Below are 26,855 nucleotides of genomic sequence, written 5' to 3' on the forward strand. Positions count from 1 at the left end.
AGAGACCACACATCCTCCCTTGACTGTAAGATATGATGTCTACCCTGTCACCCTCATTATTAATGGGATGCTGTGTGCTCCAGGAGTTCTAGTTGGGTTCTCTTTGCCCATTTCTTAGTGTGCCCAGCCAGAGTCCAGCTCTCATTTCTAGACTTTATTTCCAGGTTTTATTTCTACCCTCATCATACTTAATTATGGTCTTTAGCCATAAAAAATGGGGTTTGACTTCATCTGTAAACAAAGTTTCAAAGCAATACTGTTATGAAAAAATGTGTCTTCAATAAGATCAGAGGAAGTGAATCCATGAAGGGAAGCTGAATCACCACCTGTAGCAGAGAGCTGGGAAAAAAGCGTTATAAGAGGTATCATATTAGGCACAAAATCACTCCTGGTCTGCTCATGAGAGATAGACACAGAAAAGCTCCTCAAACAATCATGCACCACTGCTCATGCAGATGGATGGTGCTTAACCCTCAATTACTGAGCAATGCACAGGACTGCACCTTGATGTGCCCTCACCAAGTCTAGCTATTAGTTTTTGCTGGAGGAGATGGCAGATTCTGCTGCTCTCCTGCAGTCCTCTCGAGTGGCTCGGCACAGCTCCCTCAGGGAGCAGAGCTGCAGTGGATGGGCAGCAGCGGCGGGCTGTGGCATCATCCCCGCAGGTGGCTCAGCTGTCGGGAGACTGGGGGAGCGCTGCTGCTCCACGGCACTGCCTGCTCAGGGGGCCGATGTCTGCAGGGACCAGGAAGGCATCTCATGCCTCCTGCCAGGGAGTCTCTCCACCGGGGTGGCACCCACCTACCCCGAGTGGAACCTGCAGTGCCAAGCCAGGGACTCTTCTGGGTCTGATTGGAAAATCAAAGATCCTTGAAGGGACCCTCACATATTTGCCTGATCAATTTGGATTGCTATTTATGAATATTCTTTGCAATCAAAACCATTATTCAATACAACCCTTTTTTGTTGTTTTTAAGTTTCTGGGTCTTTCTTAACACCACTAGCCCTCAGATTCATAACCCAAGTTGGTTTTCTCAACCATTAACAGCATTAATTAACAGCATTCACTGGAGCTGTTAGACAAGTTTACATGTGCCTGCAGTAAAACACATTTGAACACACAAATGGCATGCGTATCTCACTCTCTGTATCCACAGAGTAGTACTGAACACAATTGAACTCTGTTCAGTAGAGTAGAACTCTGTTCACAGAGTAGAACTGGACACCTTAAGTATTGCCACTGGTATTTTACCGAAGCCCGATTATGTCTCGAAGTACACAGGCAGACTTTAGCACGGAAGGAAAGGTCCTTTCCGTGGAGAACACTGCCATCTAGTGCACAATTGCATTCACTTAGTGCCCGACCTGCTTCTGAGAGATGATACTGCAGAACTTGCTCACCCTTCTTGCCTCTCATGAAAACTCCAGCAGAGTTCAAGCCCTTGAATGGAGAAGTATCCCTAAACAGCATCAGCTGTTCCAATCCTCAAGAAATGATAACAAGATCTGAACTGCTTTCTGGGCTAGCACATTTTTCCTTTTTTCTGTCTAGGAATTTCATTAAGCATATTTAATGGAAAAAGCCAGCTGTATTGCAAGGAAATCAATAAAATGGAAAACCAGGACTGATAAAGTTGTACAGAAGCTTTTGTTCTCTAAGAAATGGAATAGCAGCATTTATTCACAGACTATCTGCATGTGCTGGAAGCCATGCAGACTCACAGTAAGTACAGCAACAACAGAGAACTCCTTTGCAGAAAAACCTGGCACAGATGGACAAACACACAAACCAATGACTACTCTAGTTTAGCAATTGCCCTCACACAGTGCTTCAGGGTTCACTACAGACATGAATTACAGAAAACCTTGAAATACCAATATATGGTCAGTAAACAGTAGCATTCTCCTGGTGAGGAATATGAGACCCAGAGAAGCTACGTTTTTTATGTAGGGAAGAGCTGCCACAGCTACAACAGAAGCCAATCCCTTTTCCATGCCTCATCCATTAATTTGTCCTCCCTGAAACACAGAGCAATGTATCACAGCAGCCTGGGAGTCCTTCTGCAGAGGTATGTGACAGATTACCCCCCCCCATTATTCTCAGGATTTCCACACTATGTTGCCATCCACAGTCTTTCAATCATCTCCTTCATGCAGGAAGGTCTGCTCCAAGTAAGTTTTTGTCTCCCTGCCAGCAAAGCTGAAGGGTGAGCCAGTGACTCCAAGCATTCCCTGGATTCTGGTGGACCTGAGTACCCCACCAGCTGCTTGCTCTCTGCGAGGGTTCCATTCTTCCTCACTCTGGTTTGTATATGCTCCCCTTTTGATGGGGTAATGGAGTGAAATGCACCAACACTGGATGGGGACAATGCAACTCCTCTGTCACTGCATGGAGGTGCCCCATTCCAAGGGGTCCTTTGTACCAAGGAAAACTGCTTGGGCCTTTCAAGGGGACCTCTGTGGAGGAAAGTTGAGACTGCAAAAACTCTCAACTTTCCTCTTGCCTGTATCAAGCTAAGCACCTGGATCTCCAGGGCACTATCTGCATTTCAGAACAAGGTGCATGATGCACAACGCAGAGTCTGGTTTCTTGGATAACTCTGTAAGGAAATCCCACATGTTTAACACAGATTTGAGTGACAGTTACAGCTGGTGTGGCTTTGATGATAAAGAAAGATTTTCCCCTGGCTGAAGCCCAGAGTGACAGAAGCATGCTGGTATTTTAGCTGGGAGAATGTCCATGTGCTCACTGGTTATCCTAACACCAGGAGAAGAAGAGGACAGGTGTTTGTGTGTTTTGCAGAGGGGCCACCAAAAACCGTTGGTCACTGTTTTGTCACCAGGAGATGCCTGAGGTTTTAAAGCCTGAAATGTCAGCTACTCATCAGTAAAAGGACAGAGATAGTTTTTTTCTCCTTCTCCCTTTTCTAGCTGCATTCAACATGGGACTGCTACTGATAAACCAGTGATGAGATTGTTACCCAACAGTATTTAAAATGAAGCAGATATCTCTTCTATAATACAACACAAATGCATAGGGCAACAGCTAACTTTGAAAATTACAGAGTAGTAGTGTTTTTGAACCGAAAATGCCATTTGACATCGTAATGTAGAGAGAAAGTCTATATCACCCACTGGGCTGGATCTGTAACATGTGCCAAATGCCATGATGCCACTAGTGCTTACTATGTCTTGTAAAACTGTCTATAAACACTGCCTCTCACCTGAAAGATTCATAGCTTTTCCCGAGCTTATGCTAAAGACAGCTTATTAGCAGGCAAATAATACAGTGATCTTTTTTCCTGGCTTGAATTGCACATAATTATTTTTTTACCAATCAATTTTACTGTCTGACTTCTGCTCTTAGTGGTGCTCATTTGCTCACCCCCAACATTTCTCTGTGGATCAGTGTGCACCTTTACCTTTTTTATTCCTATACATGAAGTAAGGGAGGAAGTTTTTCATGGGTCTGCATGAAATTTCCTGTCATTTAATGCTGCCATCCACTCTGCTACCCTGCAGTCTCTAGCTACATACACATACACAAAGCCCATCTTTTGAGAACAGTGCTTCTCTCAGTCTACCTCAACACCAAATATTCCTGAATCTTCATCATAATGCAAGTTCTAAAATTTTTCTTTATTATCTTCTTCACCTTTACCCTTCTTCTCAGGAAATGGTCAAACTTCTCTTTTAAGCTTCCCATCTGAGCTCATTTTATCCTGCCTGTACCTCTTGCCCTTCATCTCTTCCACTGTTTCAAGGGCTCTCACTTTCACTTTTGTCTCATGAGGAGAAGGAAGACAAGAAAAATACTTCTTCAAGCTCTTCCAAGATAAGACCTTTGATCTGGACTTGGTTCGCATCCCATTCCTCAGGACTATTAAATTTTCTAGATTGACATAATCAGACTGAATGACCAGACAGGAAACCCAAGTCCACATTTTGCATATTCTCCAGGTTTTGCTACATCCCACAAAACTTTGCACTCTTTTATCACCCACACTTTCTTGTTAAAAGACTGTAGTCAATGCCTTAATGTTGTGGCAATCTTTGCAAGTGTCTGTTACTGGGCTTTTCTGCCTTGGAGGCAGCCTTCACAATGTCTCTTCTAATCACCTCAGGCCAACAGGAGGTAATAGTCGACTTGGAGGATCCAGGATATCCCTACTTTCAGCTTAACAGAAATCATCTGCCCATGGACAGATGACTAATGAAGTTTCCAACACCCCAAATGGTCTGTATTACTTCACAGAAGGATAAGCTGCAGTCATGCAAGAAGGAGTTCAGTACCTGTCTTTGCTGCCCTCCTTGTAAATGAAAGTATTCCCAGGATATCGAAGGGAGAGGGATCAGGATGACACATTCTATATAGCATGAGTCAGCTTCTGTGGGGGTATAGGCAATGGCTATCTGAAAATCCAAGACTTGTTCTCACTAGCAAATGCTGTAACTTTTGCCTTTAAAAGAATCAGCTTTGTGTTTGATGGCATACTGGAATGACTTTTTATAAAGACATATTGCAGCAGTGGCTTACAAATATGCATAATTACATACATCCCATTGTCCATTAATAACTTTTATATGGACTGTTCTGTCTTAGATCATATCATTTCTTCCTTACTTAACATTTGAAGTGTTAAATAGAAACAATTTCAGAATTACTGGGTATTTTTTCTCACTTTTTAATAAGATCTCAGTTTTCCTCAGTCAGCTCTGTAAATCCAAATTAATATGACGAAGTCCTGAAAAATTTGGCATGTTGTCAAGAGATGAAATTTTTAACATGGTATATGAAAACAAGTCATATTGTTCATCAGTCTCCCACAGAGGCCTAGAGAAAGTCTCTTGCTGAGAGTCTCTTGCTGCTTGATTTTCATTTTTTTTATGGTTCTGCTTTCTACAGGAGGGAAGGAAACTTTTTCCTGCATCACAAGAGCCATCTGCAAATAGAGACCTAAGAAGTTCAATACTTCTTTTTAATTCTATGAAGAGCTAAATACATCAATAAAATACTTTATGCCTCCTACAACCCTTTGATGACTGAATTAACTAAATGAGATTGAAATGAGGAGTGATTTATAATGGGCTGTAATAAGAAATGAGTTTAACTGCCTTCCGAACAATTGACAGGGAATATGTTAGTTTTAGCAATGAGAGGGAAGCATTCTCCTTTGATCTCAGTGAGAGTAAAGTTTCTTTAGACATGATCCAATCCCAACAAATACGCAGCAAAATGTTCATGTAACAGTTAAGGGATTTTACCCCTTTGCAAAAGAGCTACTCCAAACCGAGCTACTGACATTTCTGTTAGAAGTTTCCTTTCTCATTGCTTGTGAAGTAGATTAACTTCCTCAGATTTCCAGAGCATAAAGACAGATTATTCTAAACTTGAGTCTTTAAAACAGGAACAAAAAGTGCACCTTAACTTTCATGAGAATCACTGTAGATCAGAACAACTTTTTTCATGAACTCTACAAATACTAGCGTTCAGTCATCAGACTAAGTTGTGGCTTAGCATTATGTGCCCATCCTGTGCACTGATCCAACAGAGCTAGATGCACACACCCAGCTTTCTCATAGCGAGTCATCTCACCTAAGTTAAATTACTCCTAGCAACAAGGCCAAAAAAACATCCACCTGAGCATATTTGGGGAAGGAGGTGATAGGATAGCCACAGGGAGGAGGCAGCAGAGGCTGAGCTGAGCCCTGGAAAAGTAGGACCTGGCCAAAACAGGTATAGCACAGCCATTCCAAGGACCCTCCTTCATTACACCTTCTGCAGCAACAGAAGCCTGCAGATGCTTCTACTTAGGTACAGGTCCCTGACTGTGAGACCTGGAGAACTGGCAGCTCACCGTGGCTTTGGCCTGCTTGCACAACACATGGCTCTCCCTCTGCATGTGAAATCAATGTAAAACACTGCCCTGCAAATTTGGTGAGTCCACATTGTGAATAAAAGATTTTGGGGGGAAAAGAACAATCAGAATGGTAACTTATCCAGATCAGGGCAGCCTGCCATGAACATAATGTAACTGCTCACATGGCCTGACTAAGCAACAGACTTCAGACTTGCACCATGAAGAGAGGTTTTTTTATTACTAGAGGTGCACTCACATTGCACACAAAAAACTCCAGAGTAACTGTCCACTAATGGCAAACCACCTGCCCCCATATCTGGCCCAGGGTTACTTTTCCCCCTCCCACCACCCACTGGCACAGCTACAGTGTGGGATGAGTCAGGGATGCTCTCACAGCAGTATGCTGGCCAGTAACTCATACAAGCCTCAGCACTGTTTACAGGATCACTGCCTCTGATTTCTCCCATGACAGCTGACAGAAAGACCCTTCTCACGCCGATGAAAAGTGAGCATCGATCTGACACTAACTGTTGACAGGCTGCAAAAATATTGATAGTGCATTTAGCAACAGTGCCCCAAGCCTTGGCAAATGAGAGCTCATGCTCTCCAGTTATTTTTTCCCATTATATTGCCCCTTTTTGCAATGTATATTAATTGGCTATTTTGGTTTGCTATTTAGCAGCCAGCTTCCTTTTAAGCTAAACTCATTCCCTTAGCTGTGCTTCCACGGCTCCTGCTCTGCCAAAAGGTTAAACAGACCTCATTATCTGTTTCCTGCAGAGACCTAATTTCTACAAAAGGCCTTGAGCATGGCAATGATTGGCAGGAAAAATAATAACATTACAAAAAGCTGTTTTCACACCTAGCCAAAGAGTGAGAAGCATAGATACCATTTGAAATGATGCTCCATGTGGGTCTCATCAGCTGGGCAGGATATTCAGCATCTTCTGGTTTGTGATGATTCTCACATCTGGCCCTTTCAGCATGGCATCCTCCAGTGGCAACCTCCAATACTTCAGCAGATTAGGCAGTTGAGGATAAAAGATGGAGGTCAAAATGTCTCCATTTCTCCTGAACTGCTGTTCCAAAACTGCAAGGCAGCCCCTGCCGTAGGCCTGACAGCAGGGAGCAGGCACTCTTCCCTCTCTCCTAGGTAGAGTTGTGTCCTGCATAAACCTCCAAGCAGACCAGGTTGCCTTCTTTTCAAGCAAAGACAAAACTTCTACCTGGGGGTGCCACAGTTATCATTTCCAGGCACAAGATACCTGGCTCCCCACAGCGACACAGCCCTGGCCCTCCTCAGCCTTCTCAGTGGTCCAAGAGCTCACAAACCCCACTAGACCACACACAAAAGGGAAAGGCAGCTATGGTTTTAAGACCCTGCTGGAAGAACAGACTGTGAAGGAAAGTCTGAAGTCCCGCCTTTCCATTTTATTCACCTCTAACTTCTCTAGTTTCCTCCAAAAGGAATGCAATCCATGTGATCAGAGGTCACTCAGAAGCACAATTCAATGTGAACAAACAAAAGATAAGCAAAATATGCAGTGTAGGCTTATACAGGGAGGAAGAGTTGTCCTCTTCCTAGACTGTATGAAATTTTAGGTGAGCACAGTGAAGCATCAAGCCTGATAGCATTTGAGATAGTCCCGTGTCATGAGAAGAGTGCTGCTATATAATAATATTCAGGATTTATCAGCTTCCATTGTGCTGCATTTGGCTCACTTGCACAGGATTAATATTTTAGCTATTCTGCCAAAAAACACACAAGAGAAAAGAGAGGAGACAAGTGAGACTCAAACCACCATTCACATCTCAAAGAGGAAGCTCTCCATCGGGATCTTACAACCTCACCTGAAGGAACAGTAGTTGCTCTTTGGACTACACACTGCTTTTGCTCAGAGTGCAGGAGTCATGCTTGCAAGTCATTACAAACTAATAAAAAAATATTAAAATATCACTGCTTATTGAGTATTGCATTCTGTACCATCCACCCACAGAATCCATCAGCAATAAAACAAAATGTCATTGGGGCAGCCTCATTAGCAAAAGCTCTTGGACATCCTTAGCCTGACAGTAGACCAAGTGACAGTGTAGGTGGACATTAAATGCAACCCAAAACAATCAAGCAGCTCCAAGTGTCAGATCTATTATCATGGTAGTATTTAAGTTTATGCTCTTCTAAGGCTTCAGTTATTACTACTGTAGCTGGAAAATGGAAGTCTTTAATATAGCAAGATGTCAGTTCCTCAAACATCATCCTCCCTCCCATTTGGCAATGGCACTATTGTAGGAACACCTGACTTCTGATGTGGTTGCAGAAATCAGCAATTTCACACTTGAGCACCACTATCTGGAATTTTATTCTACAATTAGCAGGCAAGATGGTGCAGGAAGCTCAGCCCTGGTGAAAAGGCAGAATAGTACTGCTAACTCTAAAGTGCAGCTCTGGACTCAGCAGGCCTCAGGAGAGGCTGGCCATCCCCAAGGCCTCTCTCAAGACGCCCGGAATCCCAGCTCATAGCCTCATGTTGTCCCTCTGGTGCCAGCACATCTCTGCAGAGGAGCACATAACACCTCCAGAAGCGCCCGCATCGCGCGTACCCTCCCACGATGGTGAAGTCCAGGCTGTCAGAGGTCTGAGCACAGTGGGCTAAGAGATGGCCCATTTAAGTGCCATAAGTAATTATTTAAGACCAGCTATTTAGATTTGATTTGTACAATTTAAGCTTGTTAAAAACAGTGCACCTGAAGACCACTTCATTTTTCAAACTTTTTAAGAAGTAGCAATTTACTATGAAAATAATAACAAGAGACCTGTTTCTACTCATGTCTATATTTTAAAACTTTTGAGTAATATTTACTCAGGCTTTGCTATACAAAATGTCTTTCAGCATCTTAAGTGAAGCTGCAAGTTTTAAAAAACAGAAATGTTTTTTGTTTCTAGAGGTTTCTAGAATGAATGTCTTGAAAGGCTACCCTTCTGGGGCTCAGCAAGGCCTTGAGGAGTGTTGCCAGTGCTTGAGGTGGGAACACTGGCTGCAAGGGCACTGCATCAATCCGGTTGCAGTTGCAGGAATTAGTCATCCTCTGAGTCACTCTCTCCTCTGGCTGGGACACAAGCCCTGATTGAGGACATGAGCTGGTCCTGGATCTGCTTCCTGGGGTTCTCTTCGAGGTCTGTCTTGATGGCACCAGACTCAGAAATCTTCCACTCCAACTCTGTACCATGCAAAACAAAAGCCATGAATGTAGGAGAGCAAACTGAAGAAAGCGCACCCTTAGCTCCCCAGATGGCTTTCCTTATCACCCTACCACCAACCACCACCAGCACACCAGGGTCCTCCTCCTCTTCTTTTATATCCATATCCAAGCTCTTTCCCCATTTACCACACTTGCTCCAGCCAAGCCCTCCTTTCCCAGTCTCTAGTACTGGTACAGGTCTCAGCCCAGGGCACAAAGGTCAGGGTACTGCTCTGACCCACCAGTGACATCCCCAGTGCCACCCTGCTCACTTTGCAACCAAGAGTGCAAAGGAGGTGACAGATACAGAGCAGCAGCTTTAGAGGCAAGTCTCCCAGTGAAAGTGAATTCTACCTCCTTCTAACCACATAAGGGCAGAAGACATGTTTGCACATCTATTGCCAGTGAAGGAATGCTGCTCATACATTGCAGCTGTTTCCATCATATACTGAGCATATCATAAGCAGAAAAGGTAGAGAATAAATTTAATACAGGGAAAAAAAATGTGGAAATTTAATTTACACATATGAATTACAGGTATTTTACAGGGATGTACCGTGTAAATAGAATTCGCCCCTTTGCCTCTACATCACACACTAAATATTAGTTCCTTAAGACAGTAAATAGACTTCACCACAGGCAGTAGGCCCAAATTGGACTGGATCACTTCCCAGAAGTGGTAGAAAGTCAATACAACACATTCACTTGAAACCTTTCTCCTACTCCTGCTGATAATCCTATCATCAAATCTAATTTCTTTCACATGTTACAGAATAATGAACACAACCTCACACTTTCTTTAATTTCCAGTGGCAGGCACCTATGCTTAGGGGAGAAGGAAGGAAGACACAAGAAAAGTGCAGAAATTTCAGTACACAGCTTTCTGTGATGACTGAATTAAGCCGACTCAGTCAGGGACAACAGACAAGCATATGCCATAATGTTAAAAATGAAACAAGGAGCCCTACAATCCAGTAGGCAAGTGCACAGATTATCATGTCACTGCAGGCAAGGGCTGTCTTTCATGTCCAAGACACCCCAAGAACATGCATGGACACTGTTTACCCTCTAATACATCCAGCAAAATTTGTTTCACCAAACACAGGGCATAAATACTTGCACACACAAGACAAATATCCAGATGTTGGCCTATCACTGCTTTAACAAGATACCCATGTGGTTGAGCCACAAGGGTGAAAAAAACCATCTAGTATCAGTTTCAGTACCTCCCTTCTCCTCCTAAGCCTCATTTCTCTCATCCCCAGCAAGTTTTGCTTTTCCCTTGGAAGAGCAGAGATGCAGACACTCACCATCCCTGGTCAGGTTCATGCCACCAAACACCAAAGGCCCAATGAACTGAGCCTTGATGTCTCCCTCCAGGTACACAAATATCGTGGGCAGGTTCTTATCAGGATAGTTGGGAATGCAGGTGGTGGAGATCGCTTTGATGAATTTCACATCCCTGAACTTCTTTGCAAGCCCACTCATATGTTGATTTATTAAGGCACAGAGTGGAATTCTGTAAAAAACAGCAACAGACACACATAAGGAGAAAACAAGAGACAATTTAAAAAGTAAATGGCTCAAAAAGAAAGGTCAGAAATATCAGATGGATGACTTTCTAGAAAGACAAAAGTACCAGAAGCAACTTCTGAATACTTCTGTTGTCCAGTATTCCAGCACACAAAGGAGATGAGCACCACTGGAGATTTTGGTGTATGGTGGGATTTTTGTCTTAATATATTAGTAATGCAATCTTCCTCTCTACCCCTTTATATTCAGGGAAACTGGCTCATGAATTTAAGATACTTAGAAATTGCATGAGCAGGGGCAAAATAAAAAACAAAGCTGCTCCTGGAAGAAGGCATGTAAATGATGATCAACACCTATGAGGCAATTAGAGACAAAGAACAACAGCAAATATTTATAACCCTTCCAAAAAAAATTCTAGCAACGAAACAGACCTTTTTGACAAGGTTTTCTATCATGGTGACAGGACTGGAAACCTTGCTCACTCTATTTGTATGCCACTAGAAAGCAAGCTAAATACACATTGATCCTTCCTATTCACAGCCCCTTGCATTTAATGCAAAATAATCTCCAAAGCTTGGATATTTCAGTGACAGCAGCTAACTCTATGGGTGCTGTATGGTACACATCTTGCTGTGTTGTAGAGATGTATAAAAAAGCCACTTCATGGTAACATCCTTCTAGAATGAAGTTCAGCAGTCTTGACTCAACAGTATTGAAATTACTAATTTGTTTTTATTTCTTATAACTCCAGAATCAGTCTTTAGTTCCACAACAACTACACATTTACCTTGGAGCATTTTCAGCTATTGACAGTGCAAGGTTTAATGGTTAAAAACAAATTCTTACCCTTGTTTGTAGAGGTGTAAGACTACCCATATACCTTTTCCAGCTTTTGTAACCTCTTGAACGTAATCTTTTCCCGAAATCTCCAGAACTTCCCCGAATTTATTCTTCATTTGAGCTGCCTTCATTTCTGCTAACCTTTGCTGCCTGAATAGCCAGAAATGAAAAAGACATCTTGTGAATAGCTGCATTTTTTTGACAAACCATCACTTGAAGGAGCTGGTTGAAACCTAAACTTCAGAGACAAATTACAAACTTCTTCTAACCCCAGAGCAATAAAAGCAAAATGACACAGTAGACGCTCTTGTATTTGCAGCATAGGCTAAAACCACCAACATGCAAGAAGTACAGCTGTTTCATGAAATGCTTTTTTTGCTTATTTCTGGCTTCACCAGACGTTTCTTCTATGGATAACACACTACCAAACTAAATGGCAAAAGCCATGAGAGAGGTTACAAGATAGAGGGAAACCAACACTAGTTATGCAAATCTGCAGCACCTTAATCTCATTCACACAAAAATTAGGAAATACTGGAGGTGATTTTCAAAGCTCTCAGGATCCCCAGCCATACACTCAGCAGGTGCAGCTTATCTCTGCAAAGCTCTGCAAAGGATACTGAATTCAAACGCTGTTATCCTTTTAAAGATACTTAGAAGCTCCACAAGAGACCAGAAACACAACCTCCTTTTTCCATCATCTTAAAAACATCCTTTCTCTTTAACAATATCTAAAAGCAGATAAAAGAAAGACCCTCCAATTAGCATTAAAGCTAAATTCTGCAAGCTGCTCTGACCTGTACATTTCAATAGCTCTCTCATCTTCCTCATTAAATTCATCTTCATTCTCTTCTAGCTCTTCCAGAGTCATGTCCTCATAAGTTTTCACTAGAATGGAAGAAACATTAAATCAACTGAAATCTCATTCCAGGATTAAAATTCATCAACTTTTATCAGTCCAACAGATTTTATTTACTCTAAAGATAGATCAATAGGAAGGATGGGGTGGATTTTTTAAAATATTATATTAGAATAATAGAATAGCTTGGGTTTAAAGGGACCTTAAAGATTACCCAATTCCAACCCTTCCTGCCAAGGGCAGGGACACCTTCCACGAGACCAGGTTGCTCAAAGGCCCATAAAACCTGGCCTTGAACACTTCCAGCGAAGGGACATCCACAACTTCTCTGGGGAATCTGCTCCAGTGCTTCACAACCCTCACAGCAAAGAATTTCTTCTTAACATCTAATCTAAGCCTACTCTCCTCCACCTTAAAGCCATTCCCCCTTGTCCTATCCATCACTATGTGGTCTCATGAAGCTAGAATTGCCCTTAGGAGTTGGGACTTCAGTGATCCTTGTGGGTCCCTTCAAACTCAGGATGTTCTTTCGTTCTATTCTATGACTCTAAAGAGTCCCTCCCCAGCTCTTTTGTCAGCCCCTTTGGCACTGGAAGCTGCTACAGTTCTCCCCCAAGCCTTCTCTTCTCCAGGCTGAGCAGCCCCAGCTTTCTCAACCTGTCATTATTATTCCTACTGAATTTTTAGGAAGTGTTATGTGCTTTAGATATACAGATGGAAAGAATATGATGGAAAAGGCCTCTGAGCTGAAGGCTGACTAGACCAGCACCCAACTACCTACACGAGCTTTCAAGTTCAGCAGCTGCAGCACAGACATGCACATTCACCTGGCAGACTCCCTTTGCACAGTAAATGTCTCAGTTTTCAAACATTTCCATAAAAATACAGAGCTGACACAAAGAACAAAGCTTTCCTGTGCTGGAGGAGTCCATGTGTTCAGGAATGTATTTGTCTGATACCATTAACACCTGATCAGCCTCAACAGATGAAACTTTAGTATCTCTACCGACCTGGAAAATGACACATTGTTTTACAGACGTACAAACATTGCTGCTGGCCATTTCTTTGAAAAAGCTTCCCCCAGGAGCCATTCCAAGGCTTGTTCTGCTGCTGCCTGAGTTGGCTGGTCACTCACCCAAAGACTTCTGAAGGATGGCAAACTGCTCCTCTTCCTTTGCCCGTTCCTTTTCCTCCAGGTTTTCCTTTGGAGGAAGGATGCCTTTCTTGCGCAGAATGTCATTCCACTCTGTGTCTTTATTTGGATCCTAGAAGAGAATAACAAATAGATGATATCTCCTCAAGGGAAACTTTACCACTTCCAGAACTTAACACAGTTGCTAAACTGGTAAGTGGATGGATGGTGCCAGAAAGTCACAGTGCAAATCCTCCTGAGGCCGATGCTTCTTTCCAGCCCCACGCCTGCAGTACCCAGACACGCAGTACCCTGAAAATCAGTACCCTGACTTTGTTTTATTCCATCCTGCTGATAGCACATACAGGAGGACTCGGCTGGGTACCAAAGTTTGAAGTATTGTAACCACTACTGCATCTCTCACAAAGTGCAACAAAAGGAGAGGGTATTAGCTGGGTGACAGGGAAGTGTGCTAGCCAGGGAGCTTCCTTACAGACCCTCAGCGCGACAGGCCACCAATGGTCACTGCATCAAGAAGCACTAGTGACAAGACACACACAGACATAAACCTTACAGACCTAGCTCTCAGTACACGGCAAGTCTCCTTGTTAGATTCAAGTCAGAGTGACTATATTAGTGCTTAGAGAAAAGCAAGTCATCTCTGTCAGCAAGCCCATTGCTATGGATTCAGATCCAAATCTATAGTTAGACTATTACTGAGATTTTACTGTAAAACAGTTGCAATAATCCTACAAAACAAGGCCAGTACACCCCCGCATATTGTTGAAAATCTCAATACAAGATTTCCTATTTAGCAGGCAATTCTATTTTTTAAAATACAAGAAATCTCTGCGATAAGCACCCACAAATTGCGCTTCCTTGATATTTTGGCCTAGGTCCACTTCGGAAACAGAACCCACCTCCTGCTTTGCTATAGCTTGTATCAGTACACCTCACACTAGGTCTGTTCACAGCCATATAACCATATCCCTTCCCAGACTAAACCCCAGAACTTATGGACTATCGGGGACAGGTGGGGGGCAGAGAGGGAGAAGAAGGAAATAAAGAAAAAGAGCAATGTAGCTCAGCAAACATAACACCATATATATATTTTTCCCCTGTCTCTGATCGCCTTCACCTTCTCCCTCGACCCCGCATTTACTATCATTTACTAACACACCGATGCACTGCCTGAAACGCCCATCCGCTCACTATAGTAGTGAAATAAGTACTGTAGTTGCAGAAAAAAAGCAACAAACTGCCACAAACCCAGCCATGGAGCTGCCGGACAACCCCGAGTACCAGCCCCCCGCCCCGGGAGAGCGGCACGGAGCCGGGCCGGCCCCCTCGGCCTGTCCCGGGCCCTGTGCCGCGGAGGGCGGCCCGCGGCTGTGGGGCGGCCCCAGCGCTCGGCCCGGCCGGGCTCGGCCCCCGCCGGGTGTGGGGACACGGCGCTGCTCACCTGCATGGTGCCGGGGTGCCGGGGCCGGGCCCGGGCTGGGGCGCTGGGCAAGGCCGGGCAGGGCCGGGCAGGGCCGGGCAGGGCCGGTCCCGGCGTGCGCGGCGCGGCGGAGGAGGCGGCGCTCCCGGCGGGGCGGGCACGGCGCTGCTGCCTCTGCACAGCCGAATATGGACGGTCCCGGCCGCCTCGGCCCGCACGGGCCCTGGGGAGGGGCCGCGGAGTGTTGGGGCTGAAAGGCGCCCTAAGGATCGCAAATCCCGTGCCCGGTGCAGGACACCTTCCAGTAAAGCAGGTTGCTCCAGCCCCATCCAGCCGTGCTTGGGCAGGGAGTTGGACGGATGGCTCACTGTGGTCCCTTCCAGGCTTTTTCTGTGATTCCCCGTAACTTTTCCTTCCACTTCACTAAGCCTTTTTTAAAATCTGTTTGCATTTCATACTCTGCTTTGTTTCCCCACTGGTTTATCGTCTTATTTTCTTTCCCTGATCTGTTGTTTGGTTTTGGGGGTTTTTTTGTTGGTTTTTTTTTTGGCCTTTTTTAAAAGCAGCAATCAAGCCTATATTGTCTATTCTTATTAGGCGTAATCAGCTGTACTTGTATTGTTGTTATGATCCAATCACAGCCAACTGATATTAACAGAAATTTGTCTCTTGATAGTTACTTTTATTTTAGTTTTGAGTCTGTGTTAAAGTATCACTCACAAAGCACTGAGAAGTGTGTTGAATATGGTGACCCCAATCCATTTGGGATCACACCCCATTCCATACAACAGCCCCCTAGGTCTGCCCTTTCAAAGAACTGAGCAGATCTTTTCAGCTTGCTTCCCAAAGACACAGAGCAGAGGGAAGAAGACCTGCTCCTGCCTCCCTTCCTCTCCTTTTATGCTCTAGCCTAATGGATAGCATACCCACCTAAATCTCAGTCCCCATAAAAGAGCCCTAAAGGACCTGCCAGCAGGCTGTAAGAGTGTGTTTGGCATGTGGAGGAAGGACTGTCTCGGCTCTGGCAAGGGCCTGAAATGAAAATTTAGAAGTCCCATTTCCACATGTTATAAGGTCATAGGCATCTCCTAAACAGCCAGTTACTCTGCAGTGGGCTGGCCACTTTCCCCATGCTAAGTCCGGGTTACTGAAGGGAAGGCACGGCCACCTTTTCTGCTTCCGCATTAGAAGAAACAGATGGCTGTGCTTTGAGAGGACATCAGTCTTTATGGTGAGCATTTGGATGTGCAAAGGGCACCCCATACTGGTTGTTCAATGCCCCGAGGTGGCAGGAAACTCAGCCTCACTCAGCTTAGACTAAATGCTCATCCTTGTAGGAAAAGTGAGTGAGTGCCACACATACAGGTGCTGTGAGGCTCTGACCCATAGTTGGTGTCTGGCAGGCAGAACCAAAGGCTGAACTGTTCATGACAGTGTTGTTGTCTGAGTATTTTGCCAGAGCCTGGGTTTCCAGGAGTACCCTCTGCTTTAAATAGTCATCTTCTGTGGCTGAAATACTGTTCACACCCATGGCTCATGTATAATGCTGGTTGGAAACTACTTTGAATGGCAGAAAACAAACATAGAAAGAGCATGAGGAGGAAGCGAGCACTCATTTCTTTAAAGGGTGCTCAAAAATATTCCTTTGCCTGAGGTGAGATTTTTGCCCAGGTGAACTAAGAGGAACTAGCTAAGCACTCAGCACCAAAACCACAGTAAACTCAGCCCTATCTGGGACAGAGTTACCAGAAGAGGGGGCAGAAGCCTAAATCTTAGGAGCAGCCCCATCACATCACTTGGTGGGACTCAGACACAATGCGAACCAAGCATTACTCTGCCCAGGACACATCTAAAGCAAAACACAGTTTCCCCCTCCCCCCGAACTAAAATATATATTTACAAAGCCCATTTTCTCTATGTACTTTTTTATCAAGCTTCAGCAGGGAGGAGTGTTTTTAGCATACAGACAGAAATATTCCAGCCAGAGTGGATGAGAACTGGCAGTATCATAGTGAGACTGAAATGTAGCTATGGTTTGGCCCTTGGAGACAGTCTGCCTCCTTCCCCTTCACCCCAACAAATTTGCTTCTGAGCAGCTGTAATGTATTTCTTTATTTTGCCCCAAATCAGGGGTTAGGTGAAGGAAGATGAAGCACGTGCGTAAATGACTGATTAATTATCCAGGTGACCTGCTGAGGAGGAGACAAAGTTGCTAATAAAAAGGTTCTGGGCCTGGAGTAGAGGTATTGTGTGGTTTGTCTGTGGTTGAGTGCAGGTTGCAGCAAGGTGCAGACTAGGACAAAATAAGATTTTTTGAAGGTAATGTATTTATTTTATTTATAATGTATTGTGGGTGATTTGGGGTTGTGGGCTTCGGTTTTGTTTTGGTTTTTTTGGTTTGTTTTTTGGTTTTTTTTTTTTTTTTTTTTTGTAAGTTAGGTGCCTCTATTGCCCAGTATGACTGTACTGTGAGTTAACTTAGAAAAAATGTTGTCTTGTAATAGGGATAAGGAGCTATAAGGGCTTGGTTTGCTTGGATTTTGTTAGGGGCTGGGATTTTTTTTAATGTTTACTTTTTTTCACCTTCTTCTCAAAGCTTATTCAGTTTTTTCTTAAATAGTTAAACCTCTCTGTAAAACTCCTACATATTAATGTAGTGATGGGTGTTCCTGTGTGTTGCAAACAGCTGGGCTGGAAGTTAACTGTCCTATTTACTTAAAGACTAGAAGTGTTATTTAATTGAGTAGGTTTGCTACTCTACTTCAGAGTAGAATAAGAATATTCTAGCTGGGCTGAATTTCCTTCATCATTAAAAAGTAGATGGTAATTTCTGTTCTTTAGTCTGCATTGTGCTCATCCAAATCAATTCATCCTTTTCCTGGTACAGAAGATCTCCAGAAGTGTTCCCATAAAAGTCAGAGAATACCACTTGGGAAGTTAATTTAAAGCTCTGTATGAAAATGCTCTGGAGTATTTTGGGCATAACAAGCTGTGGGCTGCAAGAATTTTTCCATTTTTAGATGTAAAATGGAGGAAAGTTGTAACCTGATAGTAGAAGAAGTTGTAATGCAGATTGTTCTTGGAAGAAGAGACAGGCCTTAAATTAGCTGTGAGGTAACACTTGTGGTGTTAAAAAAAAAATCTTGCCTGAAGACCCAATGTGCCTTGATACCAAATACTTTCTTAGCAGCAGAGAATAGCTTCTCTTCTTTTGAGCCCTTCATATCTAGCGTCAATAACCCTTGCCAGGCTTTGCAATGAGATCCTTCTCCTAAAAGGCAGGCTGTAAAAGGGTAATAACAGTTAAAATTTTAGCTCTGCTCTTGATGAACTGTGGTGTGTGGTGAGCTCTTTTCTCAAGAAAAGAATGAACTTTCTCCTTGATGTGGAAGAGCAGAACTGACCTTGCTGTTGCTTCCTCTTGCTATCCATTAGCTGTAGTCCAAGCACCCAAGTATTTTGAAGACCTCCAGCCCTCTGTGTCTGCTTGCCTGTCAGAATGTCTGGACATGGAAAAAACCAAGCAGTGTCTGGCAACCCTGGAAGTGCCTTAAAGAGAAGCAAATCAGCCAAGGCAGGTCTGCAGTTCCCTGTGGGTCGTATCTATAGGCTCCTCAGAAGAGGGAAGTATGCTCATAGGATTGGTTCTGCAGCTGCCATCTACCTGGCTGCCGTGATGGAGTACATGGCAGCTGAGGTCCTGGAGCTGGCAGGGAATGCTGCACAGGAAAACAAGAAGACGAGGATTTTGCCCAGGCACATTCAGCTGGCTGTGAGCAATGATGATGAGCTGAACAAGTTCTTTGCCTGTGTGACCATTCCTCAAGGTGGGGTTATGCCAAATATCCGTCCTCAGCTCCTTCCGAAGAAAACTGTTGGAAATGTTGCTTCTTCTCAAGACTATGGTGGTGGCCAATGAAACTTGCTTTTTCTGGGTCCGTGCCCTTATGGATGATGGGGCTCAATACCACTAATTTGTATGTGTTTACTACTTTGTCAAGCATTTTTGCCTGCTAATTCTAAGGCATTTTTAAAGTGTGTAATAAAGTTTCTAGAATACGACACTGATCTCCTTTTTTCTCATGGATGGAAGAACAGAAAAAATAAAATTAAAAAAATAGCCTAGCATGCCACCTGAATAACTTTTTAAAAAGTCCAGTACACACTTACTTTTGAAAATGTTGCAGGTAAGCATTGTGAAACAGGAAGAGAAGTCAAGACCCAGTGCTATTCTTGTGGACTTTTCTTCCATCTAGCACAGATTCATGGTGCAATTAGTTCAGTGCCTCAGAGGTTGTTTAACTGTTTTAGATGTTAGTAACCCTGTGTCTTTTAAAGCCTTATTGCTCATGAAACTGTAGTGAGCATCTTCTCCTTAGACTGGTCCATCATTAGACTAAGTCTCTTTTAGGACAAAAAATGCAGAAACTTGTGGAACCATGTCTTCTCTCTTAACACAGATGACAAATTCAATGTTTTTTCATTGTACAAAGTTCTCAAGAACTTGAGAAGGTGTCTACCCCTCTTCTCCCCTCCAAAGTCTGTTGGTTTTCCTCTATGGATCTATAATTTTTAATAGTCATTTTTATATCAAAAAACCCCAAAAAGCTCTTCCATATTCAGGGGCGTTTAACTTACTTTGACTGAAATTAACAAGCAGCAGGTCCTCTCAAAGGAAACTTGCCCTGGTATCTGCTTTATAGCTTGTCCTTCCTCAGAGCCTATTCACTGCCTTTTTCCTCTGTATCAGGACACTCTGTGCTGGGGCAACAGGAGGAGGAAAGGGTCAAGTAGAAGTTGTTGAGAGAAGTATTTCTGAAGTGGTGAGAAACTGTGAAATGTGAGAATGGAGATGAAAATGCTGTAAAAATAGAATGAAAGAGAGATACAGACCATGAAGGATAGGGCAGCGTAAATGTCAGCAGGAAGCAAATGTAAAATTTGTGTGAGGTAGCATTTCACAATAGAATCAAGCAAAGAATAATTCCCTTTGTGGCAGGAAGAACTGGATGTTACTCTTTTGTTTACACTATAAAGTTTATCAAGCAAGAGCATTTCTAGCTCTTCTGGCTGTGCATTTATACCTGCTGTCCCATTATTTGCACAACAGCACTACTGATATTTTCTAGACGTTCTTTCTTCCGCAACACTTGTTAAAAGTTAATGCAGCTCATTAAGCTTTGAACCAGCCCTGGTAAGGGGCCACCAACAGATCAAATGTTCTGCTGCTGAAGAGGAAATAAGAGGAAATAAACACAGTTATGGCACTTCACTGCTGCCTTACAACACATCAGCAGTGAAATTATAGATCCTCAGAAACCTGGGAGTAGAACAATCATAAAAGTTGGTTTGTTATGGGGGTTGGTTTTGTTTGTTGCTTTTGTTTTTTGGGGTTGTTTTGGTTTTGTGTTTGTTTTTTGTTTGTTTTTGGTTTTTTTTTTGGGGGGGGGGTGGTTTGGTTTGTTTTTTTTTTCTTAGAGGCGTTGCCACTCTGAGAGGGGAAAAATGCCAATCTCGGTTTTGGCACCCGGTTTTCAAAACACATTCTGAGGAGTACTTAAATAGCACTGGAGTAGCACTAATTGCACTGATAAATAATGATGCATTCATGTAATCAGAAGATAAGTTTTTTTCAAGAATAAAGTCTCTTATTTGAATATAAGGTAAACTCTCAACAAATATTACTGGTCTCATGTGGTCATTCATGCCATTATTTGTTCTAACGTAGGCATTGGGAACAAGTTCAGACAAATATTCAGACAATGAACACCTGGCTTCCTTGGAAAGTTGGGGTTGGATCCAGGTTGATTAATAGGCACTCTGGGTGATTTTGAACAGAAATGCACAGGGTATCATAGCCAAACACTCAGGCTAAGTGACCATACCCTTTTTCCACAAAGGGGGAAGATAGGTGTTATCTTAGTAGTGAAGATGCTTAGCTTCATACCCACAGGTTTGCCCCGTTCAATAAAGTGCTTGGTAAGTATGGAAATCATACCCCTAGGTCATTCTAATGAAATTTTGATAAAAACTTTCGTTCATGTAGCACAGTATAGGACAGCCTCTGCAAACATACAATAGAAATAATTTTACTTGTTCTCTTGATCACCAAAGTGCTCATTTACTCTGATGAAAGGAGACATTAATTGCATGGTACTTTTGCACGTAACTAGTTCTCATGTTTTATGCTCTTGGTTTCAACTTAGCTCAGTCACCTGTAGCAGAGGCTGGTATGTGACTAAGTTACAAATCAAAGCAAAAAAACCCATTCAAAACACAGCTCCTCTGGCATCTCTCTTGTTACCAATGCTGCAAAACGCATTTATCTTGATGTGGTGTTACTTTCCTAACTCAGTTATGCCATGGCATCAGGGCGTCAAGGAAAATAGATGTCTTCAATAACACCCATTAGAGAATGCGTGTACATGGTACTCCACAATTCAATGAAGTGGTGGGCAGATGGAAGCTTGGGGGTGAAATGATGCCTGGAAAAACTCTTCTTCTTTTACCTGTCTAGAGGACTGGATACTGTTGACAGATGTTTCAGTTGCGCAGAGTGCTTGTAGTTCACCCTGCACTGAGATTTATGTGTTTATAAGCTTGATATCTTCCGTCACCTTCACTTTCTTTGTAAGGAGAGGAAACATCCCAAGTTATGGCCTCGGAGAGTCTTGTCTTGATGAGCACAAGGGCTGAACTCATTCACTACCTGAGCTGGTCAAGCCCAACGCACGGTAGAGAAGGGTAGGGCCCAGAGTGCCTCTGCTTTGAACATCCCAAGTTTGATGCTGGCGTTGCCCTCTGCTGACGGGTTCCAATATTGCAATTCCTAAACACCGTTGTCCCCTTGGAAATCAAGTGCTGCTCTTTTGAAAGTCACAGAGTACTGAATTTGGGTTATAATCCGAGATTATACATAGTCCGTGGAACTATGCAGACTATACAGAGATGTGAAAATGAAGGAAAATATGTCATATAAGACTACTGATAATCAAAGGCTATTTTTGGTGGTTTTTCATGTAGCAGAGTCTCTGGTGAAGCTCCTGGAGAGGCCGTGCTGCCTAGCAGGGTAGGTGGCTATGGCACATCAGTTCACAGCAGAGTCATGAGAGAAAATATGACTTTGGTGCTATATTGAATGAGGCTCCTGAATTTTGCTTCTTTTTGGATGAATCACATATGGTTGCCTCTGGGTGCTCTGAGGTCAGTTAACACATGTTCTACATTTTTGCATTTTCTGCTGGAAGTTCTAGTCCATGTTTAGGTATTTTTCTGGTTGATGTTTAGACAGCTGTACTCCAGAAGCCTGTATTTATGTGTACACATCTTTCAGTGTCATAATCCAGCAGTTACTATTTGAATGGCTGTGTAGTAATCCCTGGGTGCAGAAGCTTTGTAGTAAATATATCCAGAATACTTTTCCATCAAGTTTGCCTTATGTTGTCATTAAGATTTCCTCTACTGATCTTTCAGCAGGTTGAGGGCTAACAGGGAGGTGGTGTTTGGTGTGCAAGGTTCTTTGCACCAGAGAAATGTCAAAATTTTAGATGACGATTCATAACCTGCTATAAAATCAGTCACATTTTTGTTTTTGTACACTGGAAAAAGTTGATCCAGAAATGACTGAAGTAAACTTAGTGGCTCCTGCTAGTTGTTCAGTGCAGAAATCTATCAGAACAATAAAGACTGTTTATGCAGTCCAGCCCAGTGAAAGATATGTTTCTACCCTGTTTAATAAGGCAGAGGGATGGCAGTTGCAATATAGGAGTTGTCTGGAACAGGTAAGTAAGTCTTAAGAGTGATCTCCACATAAGAAACCAGTAGACATCCTGGGATCACAGCTCAACTCTAAAATCCCAGCAAATAAGTAAACACAGGCATTGATGAATGCTGTCAAGGAATGGTGAATTTAAAATGAAGCGTTTTATCATTCCTCTCTTCACACTTGCCTTCTTGCAAATCAACCCCACTTCATTCAGAGTTCCAACTTTCCTTGACCTCTGCCTTTCTCTTTGCTGGCTTTTCCCCTCTTTCTTCTCCTGTATTGCTCTACATGAAGTCTTAACTATATTCAGCAATGCTACACCTCCTATGTAGCAGTGTCTACAGTTTCCTATTTATTCCACATTGTATTTTGTTGTGTTCTCCTCAACACTATATTTGACTCAAAAGGGGAGTTACTCATCCCCTTTCCTGCAAAGTTGCAATTGATTATTCTTCACTATGTGCAATCACTTCCTTTCATCCTCAGTGTGCTATACATATTTTTTTCCATATGTATCTTTGGCAAGGTCATTCTGAACACTGACTTTATCCTGCAGCATTGCCATCCCTCCCAGCTTGCCGTCACCTGAAGATTTAGTAAGTGAGCTCTTCCCTGTGGGAGCTGAGAAGGGAGTGAGGCTGTCCAAGGCACAAGATCACGAAGGGACCAGAGAGAGGGAAGTAAAACACCAAGAAGGTTTTCCTCTTGTGCTTCGTGCTCTCTTTGGTGAGCAGCATGTCGTGAGGCCGGGCTGCACTTGCTCCCCTGCAGACGAGTGCATTTCCAGGTCCCTCGCTGTGCGCTCTGCCGAGCAGCGCCTTGCTGAGCCCAGCTCCAGCAGGCCAGGCTTTTAAGGTCCTAGGCCAGCCTGAAGTGAATTTTGACTCAAGTTAAGCGGCACGAAGGTGTGCACTCCTGAACATTCCTGCCTTTCCAAGAGTTCAGGAAGCTATTCTTAACCACATGCTCTAAGCCTTGGCAACTGGTTTCAGGAGTTAAGTACTACAAGAATTTCCCCTTTGCAGCTGAAACACGTTGCTTCTCAGTGTAATTGAACATCCCTCCTTGCAGCTTTTCATGATGAGGATGGATAAGTACCCATGAGGATGGATAAGTACCCATTTTACTCTTCTAAACACACTCAATACTTTGTATATCTTGTCTTGAAACTCTTTGATTTGTCTCTTCTCTGCCTGACAGTGAGAACTGAGCTTTCACCTCTTTTTCTTGCAAAAATATTTCTGTGCTTCTAATTGTTGTCACCTGTGTCTGCAGTCCTGAATTTCTGCTGTGAGTTTTGCAGTGAGATATTCAGAAAGAGTTTCAGGCCAGAGATGACCTTTGCATTTCTCTATTAGTAATTTCTCCTGTTCACAGGTGATATTTGAATTGCTCCAGAGAGCAAGGATTTTCACTGAGCAATGAACAAGCTCTTCTGTGCTTCTTACAGAGGAGCCATAGTTACTACAGATAGAGGGGTTCTCACCTGCAAATTACCGCCTATTTATCAACGTTATTTAAATTTCAAGGCTCAAATAGATGTTATTCTTGAAACCTCCTGTGGGTGAAGGAAGCCTTTACTGACTGTGAGAGCACGAGTTGCCTGTGGTACAGTACTGCTTCAGTTTAACCTCAACCATCTTGTTTACTTCCCCCAGCAGGATGGGGAGGTAATTGAAAGGGTAAAAGTGAGCAAAGCTATCGGCTGAGATAAAGACAGTTTAATAGGTAAGGAAAAGCAGAACAAGGAATTCATTCACTGCTTTACTGCTTTGCCATCTCCAGAAAAGTCAGGCTCCATCACGCCTAATTGTGACTTGGGAAGACAAACACCATCACTCTGAAGAGGTGTATCTGTGTGTCTGTCCCTTTCTCCTCCCCAACTTTGATTGCAGAGCATGATGGCATATAGTGAAGGGATATCCCTTCAGCAGTTGTGTCAGCTGTCCCGGCTGTGTCACCTCCCAACTGCTTGTGCACCCCCAGCCACCTCACTGGTGGGGTGGGAAACAGGTCTTGAGATTGTGCAAGCCCTGCTCAGCAATAGCTAAAATATCCTTGTGTTGTCAATGCTGTTTTGGTCACAGCTCTAAAACACAGCATCATAAAAGCTGCTATGAAGAAAATTAACTCTATCCCAGCCAATACCAGTACAAATACTGATGTAGAACTGAGCAAAATTTGATACTTTTCAGCTTTGGTCTCTGAAATGAAACAAGACAGAAGTGCCATCACAGTGCTTTTGTAACCATTATCTCTAATTTATTTGCATTGCCAGAGTGCATCCACACCACTTGTATTTGGCTTAGTTGTTCCTTCCAGAGGGACATCCTATCTGGTTCCAGATACCTGAGAAGCCAGAGGAGCTAGCATCCCTTTGGTAGTCTTTCCAAGGGCTAATAATTTCCTACAGGATTTGACAACACACTGAACAACAGAGATCGCCTTGATAACCCTCATATACACTGGAGGGTCTATTGGATTCTCCTGAAGGCATCCTCCTCCGGGCTAGACCAGCCCAGTTGCCCTTGCATCTCCTCAAGGACGAGTGATAGAGTTCTCACCACCTTGGAGGTCATCTTCACTTTTTCCATGGCCTTCCTGTATTCTGAGGCTCCAAACTGAGTACTCTGCCTTAGATGCAGTCAACAATTGCCAAACAATTCATCCTTTCCCTCTAATGGCCAGCCAAACTTCTGTTAACACCACCCAAACTGGGAACTTATCCAGATAAAACCCCACAAAAAATCCCACAAAACATCAAAACACAGGTATCTCGGGGTTTGTTTTTAAAGACAAAGGTGTCTCCAAATCTGGTTCACATGCAGCTGTGCCAGCATAACCAAAAGAGTACTATGCCATAGTAGCTAAAGAGGAGGGATAACAAAGGGCTTGAGGAAATCAATGCTATGTTCAGGAATTGCAGCCTCATTGTGTCCTCAATTTTACTTTGCAGCCCCAGACCCTCAATTTTATAAGGAAGTAACTGCTTAGTACTTAAAGTTTTGTCCCTGTAAACATCTCCACTTACCAAAATACTCCATATAGTGCAAGCACAATCAGCTGCACTACATTTTCAAATGTATGATTTCAGGAAAAAAAGGGCAGATGTTCAGAATATTTCTCAAAAGTGCCTCATTTGTGCTTTATGATAGCCAGTAAGTCAAGGCTGAAAAAAATACATCATCTGATCAAATAACATCCATATGTAGCAGCAGTACTTGTTCCTCTCCTTTCAAAGTGCTTTGGATTCATGAATTATCACGTTCAAGCATTTAGTTACTCAAAATAAATCATTAAAATGTCCATGATGATTTTTAGTGTTGTTCAGGATGCCTATTCTGAAATAATTGGGAAATATATTATCTAGTCAAAAGAACAAGCTTATCATTTATGACCCTATTAAAGAAGATGTTATAAAATTCACTCTTGCATTTCAAAATTGTTGATATTGAGATGATTGATTTCCTTTGATTACAGCTGGCATGAGGCAATGCTACACTATAGCCTAAGGAAGCCTAGCATGGGCTTAAATAAAAAAAGGACAACAAAAATAATTACTGATTGCAAATTTATTACATGGAACAGCAAATTCCAGACAACTGAGTCACATAACAGACAGCCAGTGCAATAGGAAGTCTCTTTCCTTTTTGTAAACCAAGTCACCAAGCTGGTAAATGAATCCATGAACATCACATTCCACGGTATTCTGAAACAAATTAACACAGTATTATATTTTATTTTGAGATGTTGATCTGAATATGGCTTTGTACTCAGTTCTGTACATCTGGTTCTTTTCAAAGCTAGAAATTAAATAGTTTCAGATTCTAAAACTAGAAAATTTAGGTATTTGAAAGTTTAGAAAAGCACACAAATCTGTTATTTGTATTCAAACATGAATCTTTTCTTCTCACGCAGTTCTCTTTCTACCATGTTGTAACCTTGCTGACCTTATTTTAGAGTATGGAAGCAAGACGAAGAAAACCATCCCTCTGTCGAGGGAGACTTAGTCTGCAGACTTAGTCTGCACTCTAAGTCTCTGAGCATGAAAAAACCTTACATTTCTGTCAAGACAACTCTTAGTGGCCCTATGAAATGTGTGTATCTAGGTTTGTAATGCTTCCCAGTACCTTATTTTGTCATAAGGCTCATCATTAGTGAAAAGGCAGAAGAAATTCTTAACA

General features: G+C 42.9%; 2 protein-coding genes across 2 annotated transcripts; one reads left to right on the plus strand and one right to left on the minus strand.

Moving 5' to 3' along the window:
- Positions 1-8,678: 8,678 nt before the first annotated feature.
- On the minus strand, positions 8,679-14,983 carry PDCL3 (phosducin like 3). Its single transcript, XM_083884730.1, has 6 exons — positions 14,928-14,983; positions 13,469-13,598; positions 12,272-12,362; positions 11,481-11,624; positions 10,412-10,620; positions 8,679-9,080 (listed from the first exon to the last, which is right to left on the minus strand). Exons 1-6 carry the CDS (start codon positions 14,931-14,933, stop codon positions 8,938-8,940), a joined length of 723 nt encoding a protein of 240 aa, XP_083740856.1. The 5' UTR covers positions 14,934-14,983; the 3' UTR covers positions 8,679-8,937.
- A 3,422-nt stretch (positions 14,984-18,405) lies between these two features.
- On the plus strand, positions 18,406-18,825 carry LOC310906161 (histone H2A-like; the record flags this gene model as incomplete). Its single annotated transcript, XM_083855223.1, has 1 exon — positions 18,406-18,825. One exon carries the CDS (start codon positions 18,406-18,408, stop codon positions 18,823-18,825), a length of 420 nt encoding a protein of 139 aa, XP_083711349.1.
- Between the last annotated feature and the right edge of the window lie 8,030 nt (positions 18,826-26,855).

This window comes from Zosterops lateralis (genome assembly GCF_965231275.1).
Source record: "Zosterops lateralis genome assembly, chromosome: 2".
Taxonomy (NCBI): Eukaryota; Metazoa; Chordata; class Aves; order Passeriformes; family Zosteropidae; genus Zosterops; species Zosterops lateralis.